The following is a 20457-nucleotide window of genomic DNA, read 5'->3' on the forward strand; positions in this document are numbered from 1 at the left end:
TTCAAGCCTTTAAGACCCCAGATGCTATACCTTTTGATAGCCGGGCACCAACAGCTTTCTTCGCCACATTTGCTTATGTATACGGGAGCAGATGAAGGGGGAGTAGGAGAGAGTGGAGCACATCCTAGCCCACCAGGCCCTGAGGACAATGACCCCAATTAGAGCAGCCAAGTCCACAGAGAGGACCACCTGGCCAGTGCCACTATGAGATATGACGTCCCTCACTGACCCATGGCCCTGCGGGGGACAGCACCGGAGACACAGTGTGGGAATTGTGCCCGACCTGATCCCACCACACCGAGACAAAGCATTGGGGGAGTGCAGCGGAACAGCAAGGGAAGGGAGCGGCAAGGTCCCCAGGCAATGTTGAAGGTGGACTTTGGGGCCAGGGCGTGGTGCCCCCAACAGACTGGACTGGAAAACACTTCTATAGGCCAACAAACGATCCTTGAACTAACTATTAGCTTTTCTTTCCTGTTGTGTTTTGTTCTTTGTCAGTGGTTTGTTGTATATTGTTGTTTGGTTTTGCTCTGTCTTGTTTTTGTGCATGTTATTATCTCCGCAGGTCTGTCTAAATAAGATAGGCTGGATGAACAATCTGGAGGGAAAACAACGGGACTGACAGTTGCGGGGGGGAAATGGGATAGGGGGAGGTGGGGATGGTAAGGAAGTGGTGTTAACAAACCCAGGGACAAGGGAACAACAAGTGATCTAAATTGGTGGTGAGGTGAGTGTGGCAGGCCTGGTAGGGCATGATCAAGGGTAATGTAATGAAGAGGTATTGCTGAAACCCAGGTGGGGACAGAGCATGATAGTGGGACAGGAGGAAAGTCAAGGGAAATAGAGGAAAGATCTGGGAGGCAAAGGGCATTTATAGAGTTCTAGACAAAGACATGTACGTATGCAAATATATATATATATATATATATATATATATATATATATATATATATATGGATGGGGAAATAGATCTATGTGCCTATATTTATAGGTTTAGTATTAAGGTGGCAGAAGGACATTGGGCCTCTACTGAAGTACCCCCTCAATGCAAGAATACTTTCTATTATTTAAATTGGCATTCTATGATGCTCACCCTCCTGACACAACCACTGAAGACAAAGTGGGTGAATAAGCAAATGTGGTGAAGAAAGCTGATGGTGCCCGCTATCAAAAGATGTAGTGTCTGTGGTCTTAAAGGCTTGAAGATAAACAAGCGACCATCTAGCTCAGAAGCCCACATGAAAGAACACACCAGCCTGTGTGATCACGAGGTGCCAAAGGGATCAGTTATCAGGCATCAAAGAACAAAAAAATCATATCATTGGGTGCACACCTCCATGATACGATTGCTGAGGACAAACGGGAGCGTTACATTTTATTGAAACGCATCGTTGCTATCAGCTGATTCCTAGGCAACTCTCACGTGTGGCCACCTGGGTACCCAGGAAGTGCCCCCAGGCCCTGGCTTCCGGTTGTGGGCCTGGTTGAGCACATGGTTGTGGCCACTGTGTCTGGCCACCCCATCCTCCTGGACCCTGCACCAACCATGCCTTTTTCTAGCATGTGGCCTTTCCCAGCACAGTGCCCACTGCAAGCAAGTCCACATCTCCTCGTGCTCACTCCTAGGGGGCTTCTGGTTGTGTTTCTTCCTGGACTGATGTGCTCCTCCTTTGGTGCATTGGATATTTTTTCACCAATAAACAGCACAATGAGAAAATCATGGGTTTTCTTTTACGTGGCCCTCCAGCCTTTGCCTGCATAAGAGGTGATATGTGTAAGTTGAGTGAGTTGGCATTTAGGTGGCCATCTGTGGCTGGTGGCCCATTCTGTGTAGCTCACCAGTGGGCATGGTGGGCATAGCACATGGAGCTTGAGGGCCTGGTGAGTAGTGTTTCACTGATCTGAGTCTCTCTGAGGAGAATTGACAGTGCGTGCTCAAGAGCGTAGGCTCTGAGGTCAGAGGGTAAGTCCTTGTCCCCACCCTCCCTCCACTGTCTGTGTGACAGGAGGCCACCATGTCCTCAGAGAATCATAGTAACTGCTTTGTTGGTGGTGTTGGCAGGTGCTGTCTCCCAATCAGACCAAATCACTGCCCAGTCCTGAGCATCCCCCCAATCTTTGCTGTGTTTGAGCCCATCGTTGCACCCACTGTATCAGTCCATCTGGTTGACGATCTTCCTCTTTATCAACCTACCTCTTTCCTTCAGGTCTCGTCTTGACCTCTTCTCCAAGGACTAGTCTCTCCTGATGATAAGGTCCTGTTTTGGCTCTTGTGGATTTGTTTGCATTTTCTTGAGCCTCAGCCAGACCTCCAATCTCACTTACAAGCTATTGATAGCCAGTTCCAGTTGGCCTTATTTTGGCTAATGATATTGAACTTCTCCATCATCTCACTGACATGATCATTGTGTATTCCGTGTGTAAGATTGCTGTTCCCGGTGTTGAAAAAATGTCCGTACAGTGAGAGGCCGTTGGTCGTGCAAAATGCTGTCATATGATCTGTACCTTGGCTTCGGCCACCCGGGCCGTATTGTCCAACTGCTGCTCCTTCCAGCTTTTGCGTTTGATTCACCAGTGATAAGCGGAGCAGCTTGTTGGTCAACGTCAGACTGAAGAAGTTGGTAGGATGGATTCTTCAGTTTCATCGCCCCCAGTTGTGGCTGGTGGTGATTTTGAGTAATACTTGTGCACATGGACTTCCTTATAGGTACTGCGCTGTCATGGGCTGCATTGTTCTTGGAGACCCGGACGTGCTCCTTTTGGTGATGCGTTGCACACCACTGCCCTTGGACCTTGTCATTCCCAACCCACCATGTCCACTTTCACTCACTCACGCTTGGGATGCGATCTTTTTTTTTTGATGCATGCTAACTTTCCTAGACTTATACTTTGCACATTCCATGTTCCAATTCATAGTAGATGTTTGTGGCTGCCTCTTTCCATTTTGAGTTGTGCCGCCTGAGCCGCGGGAGGTACTGCAGACGGCTCCGGCACTCCCGGGGTCTCCCCTCACCGCGTGAGCCTCTGATGCTGCTCAAAAGGCATGTTCAGTGGACAGGCCCCCAGAAATGGACAGCCTCTGCCGCCTTCATGATATGTTCTTAGTCCGGAAGCTCCACAGAAGCCTTCCCACCTAGGAGACCCTGCTGGTCTGGTCGCTGATCTGTCAGCAACCTAGCCACAGACAAGTGATCAGCTACTGCCCTAGGGGTGGTTTGTGTGTGGGAGGTGACTGGGCTTAGACAAGGCCCTCCTTGTGGTGGAGGTGTTTGGGGTGGGAAAGGTTTTCGGTAAAAGAGGGCGCTTGCTGACGGTTTTCATAAGTGGGGCCTGGGCACAGTGAGCAGGCCCGGCTGGTACCCCCTGCAGACAGGCAGCCCTTGCTCCTCGGGGGGTATTCCTGAGTCCTGTGTGTCACCTGCAGACCTGGGAGTTCATAGAGGTGTGCTCTTGTCCTGCAGGGTCACCTGAGAAAGGCAGGAGGTGACCAGAGCCTGTGGAAGGTGGCAGTCCCTGAGGAGTGGGCTCAGCTGGCTGGCAGACTGCCCCCAGGAGTCTAGAGGTGCCAGTCCCTGCTTGACAAGAGGCTGGAGCTGGCGGAGTGAAGGCAGGGTTGAGCCCCGGGCACCCCTGAGGAGAGCAGGGTGTGTGGGCCACAGGACAGGGGGTCAGCAGAGGTCTGGGTCACAAGGCATGGATGGCGGGAGGGGGGCGAGCACGAGAGAGAGAGAGAGAGAGAGAGAGAGAGAGAGAAGAGAGAAAGGAGGAGGGTGGTGGGTGAGGGGCCGAGGCACAGAACCAACGGGGCAGACAGGCAGATGGGAGGGTCCGTCTGACCAACTACTGTGGTGCCCGCCCAGACGCTGGGCAGTGGCCCCTGCAGGTGGGCAGTGCTCTGTGAATCCGGTTGGTAGGTGGTGGTCCCATGCTGAGAGAAAGCCACTCAGAACCCGTCACCAGCCGCTGCTCCTCCTTTTCTCTGCGTCAATGTCAGCTGGGCTGACTCCTCATTTCTGACATCTCGGTGATGGTCCTATATCCAGAGAAGAGAGGCTGCTTCTGGCCCCACCGTGGACACTTGCCCCTGTCACCTCCCAGAGCCCCAGGATGATGGTATCCGTCTGTCTGTCCCTTCAGGCCCTCCGGCTCCCCCCCAGGACGTCATTGTGCAGGCCGGTGCCACAGCCACCACCGTCCAGGTGTCCTGGAGGCCACCTGTGCTGACACCCACCGGGCTGTCCAACGGCGCCAGCGTGGCAGGCTATGGCGTGTACGCTCGAGGGCAGAGGGTGAGTCCTGCTCTGGCGGGGGCAGGCGACACTTGGAATCAGGCCCCCTACACTCTCCCAGGCCCCCCTGCCCCCACCCCAGGGCCACCAGACATGACGCAGAGGCCTGAACAGCTGCTGCTCAGCCCACTGCCACCCAGGGCCCCTGGGGCCGAGCATATTGGCCTCCACAGGGTTTCCCGGGCTGTTTTGTGGGGTTCAATCTCCAGACCTTTCTTACAAGGCAGCTCTGGGTGAACTCAAAGTGCCATAGATTGATGAACGATTGGGTTGGACTTAGTTCCATGCACACCCAAAACAGAGCGAGAACCCCGGGGTTGCTCGGCGCAAACTCATGCAGGCCTGCAGGCTGAAGCCCTCTGACTGCTGAACCAGCGGCTGCCCTTACTCTGAGTGACCAACTCTGTCTGCACGCAGGTGGCCGAGGTCATCTTCCCCACAGCAGACAGTACATCCGTGGAGCTGGTGCGCCTGCGTAGCCTGGAGGCCCAGGCAGTGACCGTGCGGACCCTATGGGCCCAGGGCGAGTCTGTCGACTCCTTAGCCGCTGCCATCCCCCCGGACCTCCTGGTGCCACCGCCGCCAACTCCCCACCCCAGGTCTGCTCCTCCAGTGAAGCCACCTGCAAGTGCCCGTGCCCAAGAAACCAAAGATGTGCCCTCGGGTGTCCCCAGCCGGGCGCCGGTCCCCGAGCACGGACACCTACTGGAGCCTCCCAGCCCACAGGGCCCTGGTCGCCGCTCCCCCTCACCCAGCCGCCTGCTCCCGCAGCCACAGGGGGCGCCCGTCTCCAGCACCATCGCCAAGGCCATGGCCCGGGAGGCTGCTCAGAGGGTGGCCCAGAGCAGCCGGGTAAGGCCGGGCTCATAAATAAGAGGGTGAGGGGCTAGGGGGGCCCCAAGCCCACCAAGAGTCCCACCTATGGCCTTAGAAGGCAGGGTGCTGAGTTGTCATCTGGACCCCATGGAGTGGTGATGCCTGGTCTGTTTGCGTGAGGCCCAGCTGGGGGTCTGCTCCGAAACGCTCTTGGTGGTAGGGTGGGGCACGGGCACAGACACATTAGGGAGCCTGACCAGTCGGCACGCCCCACCAAGTTCTGAGAGCACGCACGCGTGGGCCAGCATACATGCGCTGTGTGCATGTACATACAGGTGTATGAGCATGCCTGGCACAGGGAGGTGTGTGCATGCCATGTCTGGAAACACACATGTTGTTTGGTGAAGAAATAGATACTGGTGTTTTCCCAGGAGGCTTTTGGAGCCCCTTATCCACGTGGCTGGGTGTGTACACACATAGTGTACTTGTGCATTACAGAAACGTGCACTCACGGGTGTGAACATGTTGCATGTGCCTGGTCTAAGTGCATCTGTCCGTGAGTGCATGCGTATGCAGGTGAGCCTGAGTACACATGTATACTGAGTGTGTGTGTATACACATGAATCAGCATGTTTGCATGGCAACCACAGCCATGGCCTGGGGCACGTGGACACTGGAGGCTATTCTGTTGAGACACCAAGTGGTTTGGCACTAATTATCAGCCACTCCAACCCCCTCCCCGCTTCGAGATCATAGATTCCATGTTCTGCGGCTGAGTGAATCCCTGCCCCTCCTTGCTCAGCACCGAGTCTCCTATCTGGATCTGGCACCTCTGTCCAAGGTAGCTGCAGCCAGTGGGCAGCCTGTAGGTTCTGACAGGACAGGCCAGTGACTAAGGGCACACCTGCCCTGCCTGGCTGCCCTCCAGCTGGTGCTGCTCCACCAGCAGCTTGTTCAGTCTTCAGTAGACGGGGACAAACGGAACACCTCTGGCTGAGGGTGCCCCGCCTGGAGCCCCCAGGACCCCTCCAGAAGCAGGGTGTGGTGGGGAGGATGCAGTCCTGGACCCTGGTTCTCACGACAACATTCACTGGCAGAGTTAGTAGCTGGGGCAGGCTGGGCGGTGCACAGAGGGGCCATGGAGCGAGCTCAGGGGCCAGGCACGAGCTGTGGACCCAGTTCACCCATACTGTGGGTGCCGCTGTTCTGAGGAGGCTGTGGGCGCAGTGATGGAGGGGAGAGAGGTGTCCCCTGCTTAGCTCCTGTCTCTTTTTATTCCAAGTTAGAGAAAAGGAGCGGGCTCCCAGAGCGCAGCAGCCCGGGGCAGCATGGCGAAGAGGAGGGCTACTGCTCCCCAGACCTCCAGCGGAGGGGCACGTCCGTGGAGGACTTCCTCAGAGGTTCAGAGCTTGGCAAGCCGGTGAGTTGGACCTGAGGCTCCGCTGCCAGTGTCATCATCCCACTAACTGCCCACCACTGAGGAGAACGGTGCCCAGTAGTTCTCTCTCACACCAGGGCCAGAGCCCACGGGCATGGGGACGCTGAGGAGCAATCCTGTCTGTCTGTTCTCACTCCCGCCTGATGGGAGGGAAGCTGGAGAAGCCGCTCCCAGAGGCCAGGGCTCCTGGTCTGCTCTGGTTACAAAGTGGCCGCCACACTTGCAGAGAGTGATGGGAAAGGGAGAGGACTCTGTCCTCTCGAGCTGGAGGAAGATTCTTCCCAGAAGCCCCGTCAGCCAAGCCCTTCCGTGCCCCCGGCCAGCTGGCCAGAGAGGAGTACGATTCTGTATGCTTATTCCTTGGGCCGGGCCTTTGCTGTTCACACAGAAGTGGGGATTTGCTAATGTGGGGAAGGTAGATTTCTGTTGAGTAGCGCCACAAGGGTACTGACTTTTCTCAGGGTTACTCAACGCAGAATGTCACAACTGGCACCGTGTAAAGTCTCACTAAACACGCACACACACACACACACACACACACAGAGAAAGAGGGCAGAGGGGAGCATTTGTGGTTGATTTCTGGCAGAGCTGCAGGTGCTGTTAGGTTCCCACTCATCGCGACCCCCACCCTCAACACAGTGTGACGCAGACACCCCCCGCCCGCCCACGCCGTCCTCACATTGCTATGTTTGAGCCCCTTGTTGCAGCCACTGTGTCGATCCATCCTGCCCAAGGCTGTCCTCTTTCACTGCCCCTCTGCTCTACCGAGCACAACAGCCTTGTCTGGGGCCTGGTCTCTCCTGACAACCTGTCCAGAGCACTTGAGAGGAAATCTCAGCATCCTTGCCTCTCCGGGGCATTCTGGCATGCTTTGCCCCAGATGGGTGTGTCTGTTGTTCGGACTGTCCACGGCACCGTCAGAAATCTCTGCATTTAGCATAATTCTGATGTGTCGACTCTCCTTCGGTCTTCCTCAGTCGTGGCCCAGCCTTCTCATGCATGGCTTTGGCCAGAAGCGCCTTCATCCTCAAAGTGACCTCCTCTCTCACCAGCACTTGAAAGCAGTCTCCCGCAGATGCCCATTCTCCAGTTTGATGCCTTGCCTGCTGCTTCTGTGAACCTTGGTTGTAGACCCAAGATGGACGCTTTGTCTTTTCTTCATCTGCCCATCTGCACTGTGGTCTTATTCACGAGTCAGGGGTGAGGATACGTGAATGTCCTCTTGACATTGAGTTGCTGTCATCCTGAAGGCTGCAATCCTTGATCTCCATCATTAAGTGCTCCCACTCCTCACGTTCCGCAAGTGAGGCTGCATTCAGAGGCCTTTCTCCAGGCTCGGTGCTGTGATCTTCACACCACCCGGCTCCTTGGAGTCTGCGCGGCACACAGGTGGCATCAGCGGTGAAAGATCAGCCACAGAGTGCACCCCTCGTTCTATTCAAGAGCGCCTCTTGGTCGGTGGGCAGGCTCCCTGTGAGCAAAGGAGTCTTTGGACGGAGCTGAGATACAGCTGAGATACACTCAGATGTTCCCGTGCATGTAATGTGCACACACACGGGAAACTAACTCACGGGGATGGCAGTTTTGCACACTCAGAACCCGTGTGATCACGTGTGGAAACAACGGTAGCTGTTTTAGGACCCTTTCCATGGGGCCCTGCATCCGGTGTGCACCTTTGCACTCACTGACCTTTCCCTCAGGTTTTGAAAGTAGACATGAGCTACATCCCGGATTCTGAGTGGGGTCCCCTCTTAACCCAACTGTCTCCATTCCATTCCCTCACAGTCTCACTGGTCGCTCAGAGCCAGACACTTCACCCGCCCATCCCTTCCTCTGGGACTCTAGGCAGGATGGAAGCTGCTTACAGGGGAGAGGACCAGCTACCCTGGGAGGGATGCGAGAGGTGCTCTCGGGGGGAGCCCTCCCTCGTGTGCTGGGGAGGGAGGCCTGACAACCAGCCAGACTTCTGTCTGGTCACCTGAAGCCTTCCACTCGGGCCTAGTTGGAAGCCTCAGGACTGGAGCTCATGTCCAAGCCGAGGATGTAGCCCTCCGCAGGCCCCTCCCGTTTCTGACCAGACAATGTCTGCACCACCGCCACTCCCTCCTCAGCCCAGTGAGACTGGGAGTGGGTATACCATAGTCTGTGTGTTTCAGGATGCTTCTCATAAGTGTACCACAGGACACTCCTCACCCACCAGTGAGAGCGCAGGCTCTCCGTCACCAGCACTCGACTGTGTGGCCTGCAGTCGCTGACCCGAGCTTGTTAGTGTGTGTAGTTTGGCGTGTTGGGGCTTTCCTTGACTTAACATGTGTGAGCCATCAAAGGACAGAGCCCTTTCTTGTAAGTGAAGCCTGGCAGCCGTGTTGAAAGTGCACGCTCCCTGCGGAATTCCGTGCCCCTTGGCACGCCCTAACTGGGGACAGCGCTCAGGGGAGCCCTCCTGCAACCTCAGAGCGCTGTGTGTGCACGTGCCTGCGCGTCAGAGCCCGGGGCTGTCATGGGCGCTCTCAATGCTGAGTCACTTTTCTGTAAAGCCTGTGCTGCCCCCCCACCCCCAACCCCACCTTCCTGCTTGGTGTCTGTGAGCCATGCGCTCACTGCCCCCTGCCCCGACCACCATCTGAGTTTACCCCACTCCACAGGTGGCTTGGACCCAGAGGAGTAGCACTGCCTACCTGGGTGCCTGTCCCATCCTTTACCAGCTCCACTCGCTGTGTGACTGGGACAGGGGCCATGGTGGAAACGGGTGATCAGGCAGTGCCCACTGAGCATAGCTCCCAGTGTTTGAGGCCACTAGAGAGCAGAGGAGGAAAGGCGGTGGGGCGGGGCCAGCCCCTAGTGTGCTTCTGAGTCAGCACCCCTCTCTCGGCCTCAGCCCCACTGTTGCCACGGGGAAGAATACCACACGGACAGCAGCCGGGGCTCCGACCTCTCAGACATCATGGAGGAGGACGAGGAGGAGCTGTACTCGGAAATGCAGCTGGAGGATGGGGGACGGAGGCGGCCCAGCGGGACGTCCCACAACGCCCTCAAGGTCAGTGGCTGGGGTGCAGGCCAGCCTCAAGTGGCTCTGTCTCAGTCCTTGTCCTGCTCAGGCTTCCCAGAGGGGCTTCTTCCTGCAGCCAGAGGCCTGACGACTTGGATTAGCTTTTCTCTCCCAACTGAATTGGCTGAAAGATCTGGGTGGAGGAGTTTGGGGGAACCCACTGGTAGCTCCAGGGGCACCGGCACTGGACCAGGAATGGGAAGGGACAGAGCACAGGCAGCTGTACGCCTCGACTTCCGTGCCCGCACAGGAGGGTGGGACCAGGTGGGACAAGACAGCGAGGCTGGTGGTTCACACAGGGGCAGGCCGACTGGGACCAGCAGCCCCTTCTACCAGGGCCTGACTCTGTGGGCTGGCAGGGACATTCCTCAGGGACAGAGGACACAGCAGGTCTTTCGGATGGTGGACAGAGCATTGTCCTATGCCCACTGTTCCCCAGTGCCACACATGGATGAACTCCTCATCTCAGCAAAGCCCCCTTGTCTGGGCAGCCCCCCATCACCAGACCCCAGCCCTCCTCAGATCTGTAATGTGTCAGCTCTACCGCTGGCTCTGGGACTCCCTGGAGCAGAGGTCTCCACAGTTCCCAGGCTGCACCCCCGCCAAGAGCTGCCTGGACATGTAGTGTTGAGAGGAACAATGGTGGAGGCCTGGTTCTAAGGCCCCCCACAATACATCTCTTTCCAGTGGGGCGGAGGGGGGATGGGGGGGTGGGGAGACAGAGCAGAGCTACCTGACGCCCCCGCTCCATCTCAGGGTTGGGGAAGCACCCTGAGAAGTGGGCACTCAGCCAAGCTCATCTCAGACACCTTTTGACCCTCACGAAGCCCGGCTCCCAGGGTGCCCATGCTGCCCCTGGTGCAGCACCCCCCACCCCCCTGGCAGGGGCAGCTGGAGTTAGGCGGTGTTTACACTTGTGCGGGGGTTCGGCTCTCTATCCTGCCCCTCATCAGGCCATTCCTTCTTCCCGGGGCTCTTCACCATGGTATGGAGCAGTGCCCTGTGCACCCCTCCCCCCCCCAGCATCCCCTGGTGAGAGGTAGGCAGGGACCCTGTCCTCACCGGGCACAGGCCAGTCCAAGGTGGGCTGTGGTCAAGGGATCCACATGCCTGGGGCCTGACTGGAGAAATGGAGACCCACAAAGTTCCTTCAGGGGGAGGCAGTTTCCAGGAGCCTTTCAGAGGAAGGACTGAGGGGCGCACTGTGTGCCAGGCAACGGACAGCTGACAGAGGGACACAGTCTGCCTGAAGCCCCTTGGAGGCCAGGGGCACCTGAGGAGGGGGCTAAGTAGGCAGCAGACCCGCCCAGCCCGGTGGTGGCGATGAGACCCCTCCCATCTGTTGCCAGCCAGCCAGCCTCCTGCTCCCTCCCCTCCCTCACGACCCCAGCACGTGGTCCTCCTGGCAGCCTGTTTCCCCTCCAGGACGCTTGCTTCCAGCCCCAGGCTCCTCCAACACTAATTCTGTGTTCTCTCTCCTTCCCTCGAACCCCACTTTTGCTGGGTCCCCTGCGCGGTCCGCCCCACACCCGCCTTGTCACATGCCCCCCTCATGGGGTGCCCTCAGGATAGGGGCCCTGTTGGCGTCTTCTGGGAGCAGCCCGAGTCCCCCCTGCAGCCCTCGCACAGTAAGAGGCTGTTCAGCATCCCGGAGGCGGCCGAGGAGGATGGCGAGTCGGGGCAGTTCCTGCACAAGTGGGGCGCAGGGTGCCCCCCGAGAGTCCGAGCACCGCCGCTGGCACCCCGGGGCTCCTGGCTCCCGACCAAGCACAGGGGGCCCTACGCCGAGGACTACCCCCCTGAAGACAGGGGCTGTCGCTTCAGTCGCTGGGCCACCCGGAGCCCGGACAGCGGTCTGGACTGCGGCAGCGAGGAGGAGGAGCTGCGGTTCAGCTTCCGAACCACGGCCTCCGGGGCCGGCCCCGGGCCCTGCCCCTGCCCCTGCCGCCGCAGCCCCCGGCCCCTCCTGGCCCGGCGGCGGACGCTGACGCGGCAGAGCAGCATCGAAGAGGACTTTGGGGACCAAGTGGACCCCAGCGAAGGCGGCCGGGGCGAAGGCGCCCCGCCCCGCCCGGGGAAACCCGGCCTCAGGAAGTGTGGCTGGGTGGAGTCTGCGCATCTGGACGATTCCCGGGATGTCTGGAGGAAAAGCATAAAAATGCCGGGCGCTAGGGCCCCCGCCCACCATGCACAACCTCCGCCCAGAGCCGCAGACGGCCCCGTGGTGTGTGAAGTAACCTTCCTCTGCTCCGCTTGCCCCCCAACCCCCGTTCTTCCATGCCTTTTCTTTCTTCTTTCCGGTGTCCACCCCTGGGGGGGGACCCCTGCTGTCTCGCCCTCTCCCCTCCCCGTGCCTTTTTGATTTAAGTCCTGTTGCTGCATAATCTCAGAACCATGCTGACGACCTCTTTGCTTTGCTTTTAGAATGATGATTTTTCCCACAGAATCAGTGATGACATGGCTGCTTATAATTAAAGGACAACTGAATCTAAATTTTAATTAAGGGTTAGCTGAACTATGATATCCAAGGGCTTGTCAATAGATCAATTTATTGTTTGCTCTTTTCAAAAATGGCCCTTGGTGGCTGGAGCCTGCTGGAGGAGCCACAGAGGCAAGGAGCTCCGCAGGAATGACTGAAGGACTCCATTTTTGCACGTTGCTTCTCCGGTGGTTGTGTCTGTGTCCTATGTGCCCCCCCCCCCCCCATTCCTTTGCTGCCTTTGAGTCATCACTAGGAATTTCCCACCAGCAGCCTTTGGAGGGGGCTCTAGGCATGTGGCCAGGGCTCCTGAGCTGATGTGTGAGGCAGGATTCACCCCGGGGTCGTCTCCTGTCAGCACACGCGGTCAGCCAGGCCCAGCTTCTCCCTGAAAGCCTGTGCCTGAGCAGTTAAGCCTGTGCCCACAAGAGGGTGCCACCCATGACGAGTGCTCACCGGGCCGCTGGGCATGGTCGGAAGCTAATAACCCCACCACCCGGCCCCCATCCCCGAGGTCATTCTCCACGCCTGTGAGCTCCGGTAAGAGTTTGATTCTCTTAAATTGTAGCCTTTTGTCTAAACTAGAGGCAGGCTTACACTAGGAAAGAGAACATTCAAGGTTGCCCCACCAAACAGCGGGTGCCTGCAGACGGGCGAAGTTGCTGCCCTGACAGTTAAGCTTGTGGCCCAACAGACAGTTCTGCACCTGCGTCCTGTAGCCTCACGCTCAGCTGTTCTCCAGGGGATGTGTGGACGCACATCAGCCCCCCCTCCTTTTGTTGCTGTCGGACAGGCTCTCTGCAGACTAGGTAAGGGCTGCCTGTCGGGCAAGTGAAGAGCCACATTGGAGGTGTGGCTGCTGCTTCCAAAGCACCCCCACCAAAGCGCCCTCCTCCCTGGACACACGGCACCCCCTCCCTGCAGGAGTATGTTCTGCCTCTCCTGGTGTGTCAGCAGCGACTGTGTAGAAAATGGGGTGCTTGGGCAAACAGCCTTTTTAATTTCTATTTCCAGGTCATTCAGCTAACCTTTCAGTTAAAACCTAAGTTTAGTTGCCTTTAGAGCTTCTGCTTCGACCTTGAGCTGATTTTGCTGACTCCCCAGCTCCAGGTTGGGCATGACCTCTGACTCTGTTGTCTTTGTCCTTAGATTTTAGGGAACCTGGCGTTGGCTGGACGGCCTGAGCGTGCAGATCACATGGGCCCAAGGTTTCCTCATGGCAGTGCTGGCTCACCGCGGTCCCGGCCAGGGGCAGCCCCCCTCATCGGTTAGTGGGCCCAATTGAGTTCTGTTCCCCTCGCAGTACTGCCCAATCTCTGGAACCATCACATGTCCACCAAGTTACGGGAACTTCGTTACTGATGGCAAAAAAGGGGTGGTGACAGCCCCCAAAGATAAACCTATTCCCCCAGTTCGTTAGGAGCCCTGGTGGTGCAATGGTTATGCCGTGGGCTGCTGGCCTCAAGGTTGGTGGTTCAAATCCATCAACTCCTCAGCAAGAGAAAGCTGAGGCAGGCGTTCTGCTCTCATAAAGATGGCTCGCAAGGCCTGTAGGGTGCAGAGTTGGAATTGATTGGACCCCAGCCGGCGTGGTAAGCATCCGTGGCTGTCCTGGCTTTTGATGTCGGCTCCTTCCTGCTAGATTCCTTACCAGAGTGGCAGCTGGGCCCGGGACACGTGTTTGTGTCCTTGAAGTGCTGGCTGTGGACCTAAAAGCCATAGACCCTGAATGTGTGTGGCCCCCAAAATGTGCGCTCTTCATCCCTAGCTTCTCTTCTCCAAATCTAGTCATCCAGCTGGGAAGCTGCCCCCTGTGGCAGGTAGGCAGGGACTGTGGCTGAAGGCTAGGCCAGATGCGTTTAGCCATCCCTGGAATGGAGCCATGTGGTCAGCACCAACATGACTGCTGGGTCCTGCTTCAGCGTCAGGTTTCGGGGTGGGTGGGTGGGAGGGAGCTCCTGAGGTACCGTCTGCCTCAGTGTATTGACAGGCATCCTCCCAATCTTTTTCCCACCTCCCCAACGTGTTCTTTCTCGTGGTTTGAGTTTGGGGGTCTTTAAAAGGATCACTGGTGGTCTCTAGTCGGCAGTTTAGTGGCTCTTGAAAACAGGCATTTTTGGTAAGCTGAAAAATGGTATTGCCTGTCATCAAGTTTGGAGGGACTAATGTCATCCACTGCAGGACCACCAGCAGGGCTGTCTGGCGCTGTGCTCCCCTCTTAGTGACCACACAGCTTAAATCCCCCGCACTCCCCCTTCCCCTCCCCCAGTGAAGTGGCTCTGGTTGGCACCTTGGTGGCGTGGCTGACTGCTGAGGGTCCTTGGTCACAGAGTGCTGAGAATGATGCCCCAAGGCCCCCGAGGGGGAAGCTAAGACGCCCCAGGGAACCTGTGGACGGACTGACATTGGTAGAGATGAGTGGTTGCTGACACTCACTGAAGAACAAACATCCCAGTATTGTGACAGAGACTCTGCCTTGCATTGATTCTGACTCTGTGACCTGCAGGAGAAAGCAGAACCAGCCCCTGGCACACCGAGAGGGCTTCCCGGGCTGTAAACCTCTCTCTCAGACTGGCTGGTGGGTGTGAGCTACTGACCTTTCTGTTACCACCAGGTCATCAAGAGCCCAAGTTTAAATAAGGAACGATTCCGTGTCTTACACGCCTTGCAGTGGGACCTTCACTGAAGACAACAGCCAGTTTGCTCCCCCCTCCCGTTCCCCTGCACTTTAGCTGCTCAGAGGCATTTTTAGAAGCAGGCTCGGCCAGGAAGTTCTGCACCCATGGGTTTGGGGCATCCTGTCACCACTTGGTGGTCTAGCAAAGTGTGCAGCTTGGGTGCCTCTGGATGTTGAGACTCCAGAACACAGCAGTGGATGCTGTGGAAGACCGGAGTCCGGCGTGCCCAATGTGGACGCAGCCGAGGGCAGCCTGGGCTCACTGGCTGTGCTTCCTCTTAGATGACTACAGGGGGCCCAACCGCCTGTCCCCCGACTTCTATGAGGAGTCAGAGACGGACCCTGGCGCCGAGGAGCTCCCAGCACGCATCTTCGTGGCGCTGTTTGACTACGACCCACTCACCATGTCCCCGAACCCCGACGCTGCTGAGGAGGAACTCCCCTTTAAAGAAGGGCAGATTATCAAGGTGGGGGATTGGTGGGGGGGGGTGCTGCACAGGGTGCGGGTGGGGCTGGGCAAAGCAGGTTAGTGCAGATGGCAGAGACCCCCAGCTGACCTGTAGCCACGGCTCCCAAACCGTCTGCGGGCCTGTACATGATGGGCACTTTTAGGAAGACGCCGTGCTCTGGTGGCACAGTGGGTTAAGTACTACCTGGGAAGTTGGCAATGCCCGTCCACCAGTCAGTGCCCCTGAGATGGAGGCATGAGGCTGTCTGCTCTCTGCCCCATGTCTCACTGCCAGTGATTACAACTTACACCGGGGGCTTTATCCCACATCTGACCTCTAGCAGACAGCAGGGGAGCAGTTTCCACCACCACTTTGCCTCCCCTCCACACCAACAGTTGTCTGCTGGTGAAGGAGGGGCTTGCCATGGTAACCAGAGGCTTCCTGGGAATTCCAGAGAGTCCCAATACCTCCTCTGGGAAAGTGGCTGCCCAGGGTCCCCCTAACAGAACTGTGGCCCTGATCCAGGCAGCGCCGCACTGTCAACAAAGAGCGCTGCCTCCCAGGGTGGCATGGAAATGCCCACCTATCAGTGGGGAGCCCAGAGGTGCTGCTCGGCCCTAGGGCACCCACCCAGGTGAGACCCAGCGCACGGCAGGGTTAGGGTGATGCTGTGCCTCACGGTGCTAGGTCTATGGCGATAAGGACGCAGACGGGTTCTACCGAGGAGAGACCTGTGCCCGGCTCGGCCTCATTCCTTGTAACATGGTCTCCGAGATCCAAGCCGACGGTGAGGAGATGATGGGCCAGCTTCTCAGACAGGGCTTCCTCCCGCTCAACACCCCAGTGGAGAAGATTGGTGAGTGGAACGCCTTCTCAGCTCCATGTGGGCCTGTGTGCTGCCGCTGCCTTGCGTGCCTCCTGGGCCACGTGCAACAGACACACACACAGATGCACCAGGTCTGTTATGTCCAGATTTGCACATTGTCCTACAGAGGTAGATCCGTCGGAGGGGGGAGTGGGGGCAAGGCCGCCTGTTCTTCAGGGGAATCTTCATCCTTTCATCTGTAGCTGGGATCCCCCACTCAGCTCCAGCCTGCCTGCCTGCCTGCAGCAGCTCCCTTCGTGACCTTTAGTCCACCCCCCAGCATGGAATTGGGAAAGGGACTTACTAGGACAAACCTACATTCCCTACACAGCTGGTGAGAAAAAAATACCAGTTTCTGTCATTCATGAGGGGAGCTGTGAGATTATGAAAAGGGAAATTTTGATGTTTAAATTTTGAACTGTTAAAACATTTATTGAGGATGAACATAAATATATATATATATACAAGCACCAGCAAAGCATCTGTTTATAGTTCAACATCTGCTACACTTTGCTTGAGTTTTTTTTCTAGCTTGTTCATGGCTGCAGAGAGCTTGCCTGAATCACTATTGTGTGTTCAACACACACCTTCTCACTTTGCGAAATGCCTTTGAGCCCCAGTAGCTTTCATATAAAGGTTTGGGGTGTTCTGTGAGATCATCTTCTGGAAGGAGGGTGGCTTTCGTTCCTTTCCCATCTGGGTACGTTGTCCACCCTGGTCACATGGCTCTGGCTTAGACGCCCAGGACAGCTGAGAGTAGGTGCCTTCCCTATGACATTAGCTATGCATTTTCCAATGATGCCCTGTTTTTTAATCATTTTATTGGGGGTTCATACAACTCTTACCACAATCCATACATCAATTGTGTAAAGCACATTTGTGCATTTGTCACCCTCATCAGCCTCAAAACATTTTCTCTCCACCTAAGACCCTGGCATCAGCTCATTCCCCCCCCCCCCCATGAACCCTTGATAATTTATAAATTATTTTGTAATATCTTACATTGTTCAACTTCTCCCTCCACCCACTTTTCTGTTGTCTGTCCCCCAGGGAAGAGGTTATATGTAGATCCTTGTAACCAGTTCCCCCTTTCCAACCCACCCTCCTGGTATCGCCACTCACACTACTGGCCCTGAAGGGATATCTGTCCTGGATTCCGTTTCCACTTCCTATCTGTACCAATGTACATCCTCTGGTGTAGCCAGATTTGTAAGGTAGAATTGGGATCATGATAGTGGGGGAGGAGGAAGCAGCTAGGAAAGTTGTGTTTCATCGTTGCTACGTGTATGACCCTTCTGTAAGGGGATGTCCAGTGGCCTACAAATGGGCTTTGGGACCCCACTCCACACTCCCTCCCCCATTCGCTGTAAGATTTTTTTGTTCTGATGATGCCCGATACCTGATCCCTTTGACACCTCATGATCGCACAGGCTGGTGTGCTTCTTCCATGTGGGCTTTGTTGCTTCTGAGCTAGATGGCGGCTTGTTTATTTTCAAGCCTTTAAGACCCCCAGATGCTATATCGTTTGATAGCCGGGCACCGTCAGCTTCCTTCGCCACATTTGCTTATTCACCCGTTTTGTCTTCAGCAGTGTGTCGGGAAGGTGAGCATCATAGAATGCCAATTTAATAGAAGTATTCTTGAATTGAGGGAGTACTTGAGTGGCGGCCCAATGTCTTCCTGCTACCTTAATACTAAACCTGCAAACATATGCACATAAATCTATTTCCCCATCCTCATATATTTGCATATGTACATGCCTTTATTTAGAACTCTATAAATGCCTTTTGCCTTCCAGCTCTTTCCTTTGACTTTCCTCCTGTCCCACTATCATGCTCTGTCCCCACCAGGGTTTCAGCAATTCCTCTTGGTTACATCACCCTTGATCGTGCCCTACCAGGCCTCCCACACCCTCCTCACCACCAATTTGGATCACTTGTTCCCTTGTCCCTGGGTTTGTTAACACCACTTCCTTTCCCCCACCTTCCCCTATCCCATGTCCCCCTGGAACTGTCGGTCCTGTTGTTTTCTCCTCCAGATTTTTCATCCAGCCAATGTTATTTAGACCTACAGAGGGAATAACTTGCACAAAAACAAGACAGAGCAAAACCAAGCAACAATATACAACAAAACAATGACAAAACACAAGAAAAGCTTGTAGTTAGGTCAAGGACTGTTTGTTGGTCTTTAGGAGTGTTTTCCAGTCTAGTCTGTTGGGGCACCATGCCCTGGCCCCCAAATCCACCTTCAGCATTCCCTGGGGATCTCGCCACTCTGTTCCCTTGCAACCCCTTCGTGTTTTGCACCGGAGACACTGTGGGAATTGGGCCTGATATGATCCCGCCACACTGAGGCAAAACACTATCAGGCACAATTCCCACAGTGAATCAGGTGTTGTGCCCTATAGGGCTACGGGTCAGTGAGGGACATCATGTCGCATAGTGGGGGCGGCCACGTGGTCCTCTCTGTGGACTGGCTGTTGAAGGCTTGGTGGGCCAGGATGTGCTCCACTCTCTCCTCCTCCCCCTTTCTCTGCTCCCATCAGAAATGTCCCTCTCCCGGAGCTGCAGCTTCTATGCCGTCCTTTGAAATAAATTTTTCTGGGGGTGGGGTGGGGATGCCCTTTACCTTTATTGTGTTCAGGAATTTCCTAGTGTGTGTGTTGTATCTCTTGTCTTCATCAGTTAAGATGACCACGCGGTGTATTGCAGTGGCTTATTTCCTGTTTTCCCCACGTGAGGGGAACCCCATTCGCTCATAGCGTATACTCCTTTTAATGTGTTAGTGGATTTGGTGTGCTCATATCTCTCTGTGCATCAGTGTTCACCAGGAGACTGCTCTTGTGCTATGCTTGTCTGGCTTTGGCATCAGTGTGTTGTGGAAGTGCGGTAGGAGTGTTCTCTTCTAGCTATTGCAAGTGTCAGTAGGGCTCGACTCACACCTAGGTGCTGCTCTCCAGTGAGGGTTTCTGGCCTGTGCCGTTTGTGTGGGGCCAGGGGCCACACTGCGCAGTTGCTTTCATGCTGACCCTGGCCCTGGGCGCCTATGTGTGCACGGGGAACCCACAGGGCTGGGCACCCTTCAGCAGCAACAGATCGCCAGGCCTGTCTTCTGAGGTACTTCCAAATGGGTTCTAACTTCTTGTCTTTGGGCTACAGTGCTTAGCCGTTTGTTACCAGGACATCTGCGTCCAGGACTTACATTTTGGTCGGAAGATTTGTCAGGAGCTCTGCAATGGCAGTGTTTGTCTCCGTCCAAGGGGCCCTGTGCTCACTCCCCACAGTGAGCTGGCGAGCTTGTGTATTTAATATGGGAGCAGCAAGGCATGTCTCTGGTGTGAGGTCCGATATCTTCATTCCATTTGTATCTAGTGAGTAGTCAACTCTTGACCCTTTTAGCAAGGGCTCTTCCAAGGATATTTTAGTCCTTGGCTTGGTTTCCTTGTACACAATATTCACCCCAAAGCTGATGTTTGGGTCTAGCATGTAGGCCTAGTGGCACAGTGGTTGAGCGTTTTTGGCTGTCAACTGAGGTCAGCAGTCTGTAACCACCAGCCACTCTGCAGGAGAAAGATGCAGTTCAGAGAGTTAAAGTCTTCAACACTCACTAGGGACAGTTCTACCCTGCTCCACAGGGCCACCACGACTCAGAATTAATGCAATGACAAGGAGTTTGGTGTATGGATGTCCAGACACAGGAGGTCTGTATACACCTTCTTAGAAACAGTAGAAAGAACAATCTCATACATTTGAGACATTTGTACCAGGAATTCTCTGAAGAATGGTCTCAAGTCTCACACAAACCTGATAAATGACATATTGGCTAAGTACTGCATCTCCTAGCTCAGTGAAACTACACTGCACAAGTTTCATCCAGTCTAAAGCTAAGGAGAATGCTTAAGGAGGGTGTGTTTCTCCTTTCCAGTGGAAGATCAGGTTTCCGACTCAGTGGCTCTGCAGTTAGCGGTGGAACATGGTTGGTGAAATCCCTCCCCACCTGTCTGCTGAGGAACCACTGTGGAGTTCCAGGTGCTGCAAGTAGCAGGCTATCCCATTTGGCTGTTTCCTCAGCTGCTTTTACACCTTCCTCGTGCCGTGACCCTGTCATACAGTTCCTCATTTTTGTGGTGACCCCTCAACCATAGGATTACTTTTGTTGCTACTTCATCACTGTAATTTTACTAGTGTTATGAATCGGGAGACCCCTGTGAAAGGGTCGTTTGACAACCCCCCCCAAGGGGGTCGGGACCCACAGGTTGAGAACCACTGTTGTAAACCATTTACCTGTGACCCCACGTGAAGTGCCTGGTATGGCTAAGCTTCTCTAGGAGTCCACACCGCCGTAGGGGCGTGAGCTCATCCACCTGTTGCACACCAAGCGGGTTCACTCTCGCGC

General features: G+C 55.6%; 1 protein-coding gene across 7 annotated transcripts in view; it reads left to right on the forward strand.

Moving 5' to 3' along the window:
* The window catches only part of RIMBP2 (RIMS binding protein 2), a 103710-nt gene that overhangs the window by 76455 nt on the left and 6798 nt on the right, over positions 1-20457 (forward strand). For 4 of the 7 annotated variants that reach the window (XM_075533786.1, XM_075533789.1, XM_075533787.1 and 1 more), the window contains 8 exons: positions 4138-4289; positions 4707-5141; positions 6388-6525; positions 9422-9580; positions 11160-11816; positions 13221-13338; positions 15031-15215; positions 15885-16053. In XM_075533786.1, coding sequence (XP_075389901.1) covers positions 4138-4289; positions 4707-5141; positions 6388-6525; positions 9422-9580; positions 11160-11816; positions 13221-13338; positions 15031-15215; positions 15885-16053 — 2013 coding nt within the window. The remainder of the gene's footprint in view (positions 1-4137; positions 4290-4706; positions 5142-6387; positions 6526-9421; positions 9581-11159; positions 11817-13220; positions 13339-15030; positions 15216-15884; positions 16054-20457) is intronic. The other 3 variants (XM_075533790.1, XM_075533792.1, XM_075533791.1) reach the window with 1 other exon arrangement.

The sequence above is a fragment of the Tenrec ecaudatus genome, chromosome 16 (assembly GCF_050624435.1).
Source record: "Tenrec ecaudatus isolate mTenEca1 chromosome 16, mTenEca1.hap1, whole genome shotgun sequence".
Taxonomy (NCBI): Eukaryota; Metazoa; Chordata; class Mammalia; order Afrosoricida; family Tenrecidae; genus Tenrec; species Tenrec ecaudatus.